Consider the following 10,037-nt stretch of genomic DNA (forward strand, 5'->3'; position numbering starts at 1 on the left):
CTAGATAAGGTTCCAAAGTTGGCCTCCTGTTATCATTGCATAAAGTATTTTTGTAAATTATACCACTTATGAAAGTTACAGTGGTCTGGTATTAGTGGTCGGTGTTTATCTTAAGTTCCCCATTAATATTCTATTATATTTTTGTTGTGTTCAATCATACTTTAACCCTTCCATTTCTTCATAGTGCCAAATAATTCCATGATCCCAAATTCTGACATAGTTCTTTCCTAAAAGATGTTATAAGAGGTAAAAAAAATATACAAAAAGAATATAATTGTATAATACTAATAAAGAAAAACCTGAAACGTTCAATGAAAATAGGCACACTTAGACTTCCATTTTCTAGTTAAGTCCCCTTTTGTCATTCCAGATGAATCTCAAATTGGCAGTCCTGTTATTGGCAGTTGTGTCTTCAAACATTGAAGGCAGACCACAGGAGACAGTGGCAGAGAACGGGGAAAATCCATGGCCACTGAGCTTCATAGCGAGTATATTTGGGCTTGGAGACAGAGACACAACAAGCCAAGCTTCTGAGAGTGGACCTAATATATTTCATGAAGTTGCTGCCACTGGTCGTTCTGTCAATAACGGAGTTCGGAAAATGTTTTCTGACCTTTGGACTGCAAGTGCACAAGCATTCGTTGGCTTGAACAGCGCTTTCAGAGAGACAGCTGTCGAAGCTCTGAAAGGGGTCAGCAATGTTATGAGCGCCACAGGTGAATTTTTGCAAGACGCAGTCCGTGCAGGAGGAAAACTTGCGTCAACGGCTGTGACCAGCAGTCTAAACATTTCCCGTGATGCCATCGATGCTACTGGGCAGCTCGTCGGCAACGTAGCCCGCAGCACTGCCAGAGGGCTTGGTGAAACTGCAAGGTCTACAGTTGACTTTGTTGATGGTGCAGTTGACGGCATTGGACGCTATACCAATTCAGCCAATGATGTTGCAAGAAGCTTAACTATCAGTAGCATAGACACCTTTACTGATCAGATTTAATCTTACAATGCTCAGTTCAGTTTCATTTGCCTGTGGTAAACACGTATGCCTACTGATAAAAAAAATGAATTATTGCAAAAATATAACATTTATCATATCATTAACGCATGCATTCCTTCTCATAATGAGGATATTAATTGAAAATATATAATTATCTATTTACTTTACATCAGACTGGAACAGTGACTACAAAAATGGACTGAGAGCAACCTCACTTACAGCTGTCCAAAGTTCTACACTGCAGGGAGCAAAAAGCATCAACGTACATTGTGGAACAATGTGTTCTGTTAAAATCTGCTTACCAGTTACTTATTATTTGTCATTAGCATTTTTGCATGAGAAATCAAGCCCGCACCAGTGACATGAAGGGAAGATACTGTGTTGGCCGATACTCCAAAGAATAAATGAAACACAAAATTAGATTAGCAGCATCCATAGGTTAAGCTGGTTTGACTGTAAAAGGCTGTAGTTTAAAATTTTAAATAAGCAATAAATAAAGCGATAAAAATTAAGAGGTCTTTGTCTCTAGCTAGACAGCATATATATATATATATATATATATATATATATATATATATATATATATATATATATATATATATATATATATATATATATATATATATATTATAATGTATATAATTTTTGCGGAATGTTTAGTAACTTATAAAATCTGGCTGAAAGCTGTTACAGACATTTAGATCAACTACAGCATAAGAATGTCTTAAAACTTGCTGTATTAAGAGTTTTAAAGTGTAATTACGCGTTAGAAATGCGGATAAATAATAAATACCTATAGAACTTGAGAGTTTTTTTCAGTATTCAGAAGTTTTTCATCCAACTGTTGTATGAACAAGGCAGACAATTTGCGTCATTCATTTCAACTATACACGAGTCACCTATTAATTAAAAATTACTTGAGAGCAACAGGCCAGTGAAGGGGCATTATACATTCATAAGAAATGCAATAATATACGTAATAAATAATACAGTTAATGTTACAGTGTTGTGGATATATGAGAATTATATCGATAACAAACACTGAATAGCTGCCTGATATACCCCCAAAGCCTCTGTGCATAATACTCGTAATGAGCCTTATTACCTCAAATGATTAGTTGAATTGCAAATACTATCTTACTCCCTGCAGTTTGAAATATCATAACAATTCCATTACCTTAATATGCCACATAATGATTGGTGGAAAAACGCACATCCAGCACACAAACTTGTTTATCCAGTGGCTGGAAAAATAAACACAACGTCAGAACCACTCGCGCAACGGCTGATTCATGAACTCTAGCAGTCTTATTTGACCAGTCGTTGGGACATGATTGGATGAACAGCCTTTGTCTTGCAAAAGAAGGAAACATGCTGGAAGATCTTTGCTGGAATTCAGAAGACAGACTGGAAAAAGAAGTCTTCACGCACACAAACATAGACACAATTGTATAATAATGTTTATTTCAAGCAGCTGGCAGGCTAATTTACTGATGTTCTTTACGTCTATGGTCAGCATATGCATATAATAAAATCATATGGGTTTGTTGAAGTAGCAACTGTAGGTGCTGAAATTACTCCCCTAAAGTCCTTGCTACACAATCTATGTAAACTCCGGCCACATAACTTACCACACTTGGTGAAGTTTCGGTTCTGCTGCTTAGACAGAGTTCAGAGTTTCACATCAGACCTTTGCATCTTACTACAAAGGTGGTCCACCTTTGTGAAATTGACATTTTAGACTAATTCGCTACAGAGAGTGGAACCTATGATGTCAGCGCGTAGGTTTGAACATTTGCCTGATCCCTTTGTAATGTACCAGTAGGCTCCTTTTGCAAGTGCTATTCCAAAAGGAAGTGACATTTCGAAAAGTTCTGACCTGCACAGAGTGGTTGAGGCTCATTCGATAAAATCACATTCTCCTCAACGTTTGGATGGTCAGCTCCCCCAGAAGAAGAAAAGAATTTGCCGAGACGAACTGTTTGCAAAATGAGAATAGATGATGAATATCTGACTGGCAGGTTTCGTTTGCACATGTGATTTTTTAAAATGAAATCCTACAGTATTAGCTGTCTTCAGTATATATATATATATATATATATATATATATATATATATATTATATATATATTATATATTATATATATATATATATATATATATATATATATATATATATATATATATATATATATATATATAAAACAAATCCTTGATCCAGACATCCTCTTCTAAAACTACCCTTTTCTTCCACTAGTGTTGTCATCTGTTTTGCTTTTTCAGTCAAAATACTACCGTACACCTTCCCCACGGTTCTTACAATTTACTTTACAGCCTTTGAAGCCCGCACATGCAGGCCACTTTTAGTGGTCAGTGCCACCACTGAAAATGACCACCATTTTCACTGACTGACAAGCTTCGCTTGACCTCACACGTGAACTCTTACAAGTGCTGTCATGGATTCTATTGAGGTTGCATGTCTGGTGTGCAGCCTCTCTTCTGAAATGATTTCTTTTCCCTACTAGTGATAAGCCACAATGGAGTGGCCTAGAAGATGGACCTTGTCACCACTTTTTTTAGTGGTCGACCATCAAAAGTGGCTCTTGTAAGGCCATCCATACAAATTAGTGTCTTCTGTTTTCTAATACAATTTACTGGTCAAACTCACCATTAACGTGTCTCATACAAGGGGGTGCTTACTCAAATGCTTACGGTTTGCAGGTCTAACCTCTGTACTATCCTAAACGAGGGGCGCTTACTCAAATGCCAAAGGGTTGCAGCTGCATCCTCTGTACTGTTCACGCGCTGAACCCTTGGTCAAGGTAGAGGCATGAGAGTGGAAGAGTGACCAAGAACAATTCAAAATTCGGTTAATTTACCTATGTTCAAAAGCGTGCAATAGGTCTGCATTCCCTTGACTTCATTTGTATTCCTTAAGCCTACTTATTTGAATTGTAATTTAGCGTCTAGTGTGAGGTTGTATGACACCATTTCAATTACCCAATAATTCGTGACGCTAACCAATTTTCTGTTGAACTCAGTACTTTTAAAACAAGATATCTGATTATTATCTGATAACTCTCTATTTTCTTTCTATGAAAAATGTGCATTTGCAGTTTACTGGTTTAATTTCTGGTTTCTGATAGTTACCATTTTTACTGCATAACATTCAGGAACGTTGTACAGTTAAATGAATATACTTGACTCGTGTAAGCAAGCACCAAAATCTTTTTTTCTAACTTAAATTCAGCACTTCATGTATTCCAGTAATATGGCCTGTTTTGTGATTTTCTTTATCAAATATTTGTAGGTGTCATTAAACATTTTAACATTTAGTCAAACCATTTAATGAGTACCCAAGGTAAAGGTCAATATCTAATGCAACTGCTCTACCAACTACACATTATCGAGAAGGCTATTAATAAAGCGAACAGAATATACTACAGAGGTCCCACTAACAACAGACAAATAGATTTTAACGACAAAATAGAGCTTCCGTACGACGAAAACATCAAAAAAGCTACAGAACATCTCAGGTCTAATAACTCGTTTATTTTCCCTTATCCCAAATCCATTGGGGGTTCGCTCATTAATGTATACTTAAAAAAAAAAAAAAAGCAGACGCCGGAGTTTACAAGATACCATGTAGAAACTGTAATGAGATTTACATTGGGGAGGCAGGTAGATCCATCTCTCAAAGATTTAAAGAGTACAAAAGATCAGTACGATATGCTTCAGAGAGTTCGGGGATTTTCGTACATATTAGGGATAAAGGCCATACCATAAACCGGAGTTGGGCCGAGCTGGTTTTCGAAAGTAGCTGTCCGTATAAAAGGAAGATGCTGGAGTCTGCTATCACCAATCAAACCAATGCAACAATATGAACTTGTCAGGAGGACATTGGAAACCGGATGTCACGACGAGTTAATCCTCAGGCCTGTTCTCAAGCAGGTGTTCCAGAGAATATGCTCACCACGCTCGACGCAGACGGGAGTGAAAACGAGGCCCAGAACACCAGGGAATAACCTATTTTCCATCCATCCCAGGTCAACGGTCATCTGCTTACCACCAGCGTCGTACTGCCACACCTACATATGCCGTATTATATGGTCCTGTCACACATCATCTGCACATATTTTACCAGTGAACAGGGACACAGAAGAAAGTGTCTGAAATATATGATTGCAACATATAAATAGTGTTTTATGGGACTTTTATCTTCATAATAAGACATGTAAACAATTTATTAGCTAAATTAGCAAGAAGGAAAATTACTGCAGACACAATGGACAATACAAATAAGATGAAAAATAGGGTCTCTAAATTTCAGTGGACTGCAGTGAAAAATATCTTTACTTGAAAGTGCCAACACACTGAAATAATCACCAGTTACGCTGACTACAGAGTAAATTTCATGAGACATTCATTTGAAAATCTAAACAACCAAGTATTCAAGTTGCTCCTTTTACAGTGGATTTTGTTTAGACTACAGCACACTAACTTCTCTGCTATTAAGGTATATATTGTTTAATACACTTCAAAGATTCATGCTCTCAATAACTCAAAGAAATACAGCATACAGTTACAAACCTTACATAGGCCTATATGATATGACCAACATACCTAATAATTTCCAAAAAGTAACGAAACTTTCATCTCATTGAATAATACGGTCAAAGACAAAATAGATACTGTAGCATTACCACTACTGAATACATAGGCCCAGTAACTTAAACACATCAATGTGTAGCAAATTCAGCAACAATAAAATACGGTACATGTTTTTCAGGCTCACATAACATAGGCGTAGGAAGAGGGGGGCAGAGGGAGCATGTGCCCCCCACATTTTTCAGGGAGGGGGCATAAAAGGTATTTTGCCCCCCATTTTTTTAAAACAAAAATTTAATGTATATATATATATATATATATATATATATATATATATATATATATATATATATATATATATATATATATATATATAGAAATAATCAACACAATCACGTGTAGAACAGAAATAAATTTCTGACTCACATCAGATCGAACCCAGGTCTTTCAATTGAAAGGCAAGGGCGCTGACCACTAGGCCATACAAGTATAAAAGAAGTTGGAACCTGAGAGCAACTGCACCCAAGGAATTACCTGGGCAAGCTAACTGCTTGCATACCAGCGAGTTTTCTCCAACTTCCCGACTCAGCAATGACCCAGTTAACAGTATTTCATTCAAATTATCCCTTCTGAGTGAATAAGATAGAAATAATCAACACACGTGTAAACGAAACGAAAATGTACTCATACTTTGTAGAGTTAACACAAGTAGGCATTGGAAATGATCCAAAGAATAGTAATGGAATTGTAAATTGCTGTACTTCTTGGAAGTACGGAGTTGACATCGTAGACCAAATGGCTCGGTTGTACTCGTACAGCGGTCAGGCAGCTTCACGAAGATGGCCAGTCCAAGTATTTAATAATAGATTTGGTCTAGCAGGCATCGATGCATCAGTTCTTTATAGGAAAGTTACAGGTCAAAAAGTCTCCCGTCGTGATTTCCTTCATCAGTTAGCCGAAGAACTTTAGGAAACGTTCAAAAATAGCAACACGGCAACTAGCAGTGGAAACGATACTACAATGGGAATAAGACTTTAGACATTTGCCACCAATGTGAGAGGTGTGTATGTGGTAAATGCACAAGCAAGGTGCTCAGGAAACTACTTTGCCAAAAAAAAGTATACTTTTTTTTATCTTTTATTAGTCCAAAAAAAAAAAGGATCCTTGAAAAAATTGACATTGCTCCCTAGAGTAGAAAGTGAGAAAATTTAAACTGACAACGCATTATCGCACAGGTATATTTTATTGCTTATTTTTCAGTCTTGTTTTTTTATGTAAAAACTCACTGGTTTTAAGGTTTGATAAACATTAATAAAATATGCCTTACGCTATGGTACTCAAGTACAAATTATGTTGTACTGAATCTCGTAGGCGTCATTTCATTAACCTAAAAGGTATAAATTATGTATACCGATAAACCTTCGCTATCCTGACAAAAACGACTGGCTAAAGAAAGTGGAAAGCTGCGGTCACTCGACAGTGCCATCGTTCCAAGGAAGAAGGGTTGTTATCACCTGATGTTATGAAGTCCAGGTTTCGAAAAAGACTACTGTTGTAATTAATCTTAGTCGTGCAAATACTTTTAATACATTTCTTATTACAGCACAGCAAATAATATTCCAATGTTGCAAATTATAATATTTCATCTATTTCAGGTTTGATATTAATTGTTAGTTTTTCTTGAGATAATTGAGAAATGTTATATTACTGATTATGTCAACAACTTTATTCTATTTCCTTACTATGAATAATTATACACCAATGAATCAGGATGTTTTAATATTAAAATGGCAGAGAAAACGAATTGTACAACTGATCCGATGCCAAATCTGAACTTATTGGGATTGAAAAATTTCCATGCTTAGCATAACAGTGAAAGTCATAAATGTCAGTATCTCCGAATGCAAGTTCCTTAGAGCTGAGAAAGGGGCTGTTGTTAAACAAACAACTTGATCATCAAAGTTGAACTTCATACATGCCTCTTTCAAATTTATCTTTTATGTTCAGAATGTGAGAATGTAATTTTTTAACAGATAATTAATTATCTGGAAAGGGTAAATGCTTTATTGGATAGTCAGTCGGCTTATAGACACCTATATCCTACAGAAACCGCTGTAAGTTCTGTTGTAAATGACCCATAACAAACGATAAACAAAGCAAATGTGGTATTTTGGTGGTGCTCGATTTCAGCGCTGTTTTTGTTACAGTTATTCATGAACCTCTTTCAGATTATTTACAATCAATTGGTACTACTAAAGATGATTTCGAGTATTTGAAAAGCTACCTGTTAAGACAGAAAACAGGGAACTCACATTATGAAACATTTAGAAGAGGAGCACCTCAAGGCAGTGTATTAGGTCCAGTTTCATCTTGCATTATGAAACATGCTACAGGGACGTAGGGGTAAAGTTCAAGCTATTTGCAGATGATACACCATTTTGTTTTTACATAAACGATATTAACGATACAAATTAGATAATAAATGATGTCCCCACCAGTGTACGGAATGGATAACATTTAAGCAGTTGAAATTACGTGAAAGTAAAACTGCGTTTATATCGGTAGGAAGGAAAAATGAAATAAGAAACCTTGGTTATTTGTCTCCTAGTGCTCAAATTAAAAAGGTTGTAAGGGTTACTGCACACCATCTTAGAAATAATTCCTTTGTTTAAAAAAAATCGCTTTCATTGGAGTGGAGCCTTAGGAAAAAACGGTAAGCAGTAATATTTCTTACTGCGTCACAATGCGTAATACACCGAAGAATGAGACTCAGAGGCTAATTTTATCATGAACCGAGAAGTCATAAAACGAAAAATCAGTTAATAAGCGTGAAGGCATCAACAAATTCTTTTAAAGTTTTCCCTTCAACAAAACCAAGGACGACTTAGCACTCTTCCCCATAAATCGTCCAAGCTTTAGGACAGGTGAATCCATGGTCCTTGATGGTGGCAACGCCAATAGCACCGGGTTCTCGGCAAGCAAATTCTGTAGTTAACTTTCGTCATTGGATTAGTAAAGTATTTTAGTGTTATTCTGTTCGTTTTTTGGTCGGTTCCTCGCTGCCGGAAGTGATTCCGTACCTGTTGATCTCGCTATTGGAATTTAGTATCGTGATAGACGTTCCACGTTTAGTTGTGGCGACTCTTCCAGGCTCTACGAAGGCTAAGTTTCATTGCGTTTATGTAATAATACATCTTCGAGACTCGGTTTATAGCTTCCCATTGTTGCAAGGGTTCATGGGTATGGTTACTTAACGTAGTTGTTTGTTGCAACAGGCTTTTTTTCTTTAACAAATCTTTTTAACTGTGGATTGTAAGGTTTATATTACTCAATTGATATTTTAAGTATTTCATGTCATGGTTTTTCTTTAAAATTTGCTGTGTAGAAGGTCAATATCAAACTCCCAAGAATATGTGGACAGCACTGAATATTTGGTCTTTAATTTTTTTTTTACATAGCATTACTTTATCCAATTCTTCGTTTCTAGCCTGTAAAACTATGGTAGGTTGTTCCCTTTACTTCTGCATTACTACATTACAAATATTGTTTTTAGGACTAGGAGATCTTTACTGGGAAATGAAGTGCCTGTTAAAATATTTACGTTTGTGAAAGGCCTTTCTTTTTCAAGCTTTATACCTACTTTGTAGCTTGTGAAGATGACTAGTTTTTATTTTATTAAAGCAAATCTATATCCTGCCACAACTCTCTACCTACCTTGTAGCTTGTAAAGACTAGTTTTTTTTATTAAAGCAAATCCATATCCTACAACAATTCTAGTTTTAAATTACTTCCAGGTTTGTGACATACTATTTCGTGAAGCAAACTACGCTTATTTAAAGAGGTCAAAACGTTCCAGCCACGAAGCTTCTCAAACTACTCGCAAACGGATTACTCTCCCCATCTTTGGCTCAAGAAAAACTAGGTGAGGTGGTGCCAGTGAAAAAGTTGTGAAACTTTTTACTTGGCCAAACCATTTTTTTACCTCCACCCCTGCAGGGGCGGTGCCCCTGTAGGGGTGGAGGTCCCGCTCATGCTGTCTTGTCCGATAGGTTGTAAGGGGTCCTTTACATTAACGTACGTGTCTGAGAGATTTGCCATACAGAGATTTGCCTGTATGGCAAATCTCTCGGATATAACGGCAAATCTCTCAGACTAGTACGTTAATGTAAAGGACCCTTAAGACTTATCGGATGGGGCATGTGAGGTTCACTAACAAATTTTTCCTTTCAGGTTTCAAGTGCATTAGTCTTTTTAGTATATACGTACCTTGACTTTAGATTTGTTATAGACGTTTGAAGTAACGTAACGTTTATATTGATCGCTTAAGAATTTTTTTTACTTTGCAGTTATCAGTGAATACATTTCATTTTGCAGTTGATTTATTATAGTACAATAGGTGACCGTAATCTTCTTAAAATTTATTTTTTCCTTAATC

At 36.3% G+C, this 10,037-nt stretch overlaps 1 protein-coding gene across 1 annotated transcript; it reads left to right on the forward strand.

The window, feature by feature from the left end:
* Positions 1-302: 302 nt before the first annotated feature.
* On the forward strand, positions 303-1,498 carry LOC136853883 (uncharacterized). Its single transcript, XM_067129806.1, has one exon. It carries the CDS (start codon positions 371-373, stop codon positions 992-994), a length of 624 nt encoding a protein of 207 aa, XP_066985907.1. The 5' UTR covers positions 303-370; the 3' UTR covers positions 995-1,498.
* The last annotated feature ends 8,539 nt before the right edge of the window (positions 1,499-10,037 follow it).

This window comes from Macrobrachium rosenbergii, chromosome 28 (genome assembly GCF_040412425.1).
Source record: "Macrobrachium rosenbergii isolate ZJJX-2024 chromosome 28, ASM4041242v1, whole genome shotgun sequence".
NCBI classification, from domain to species: Eukaryota; Metazoa; Arthropoda; class Malacostraca; order Decapoda; family Palaemonidae; genus Macrobrachium; species Macrobrachium rosenbergii.

Excerpts from the sequence above, each read along its gene's own strand:
- LOC136853883 (XM_067129806.1), top strand. The coding sequence starts at position 371 with ATGAATCTCAAATTGGCAGTCCTGTTATTGGCAGTTGTGTCTTCAAAC.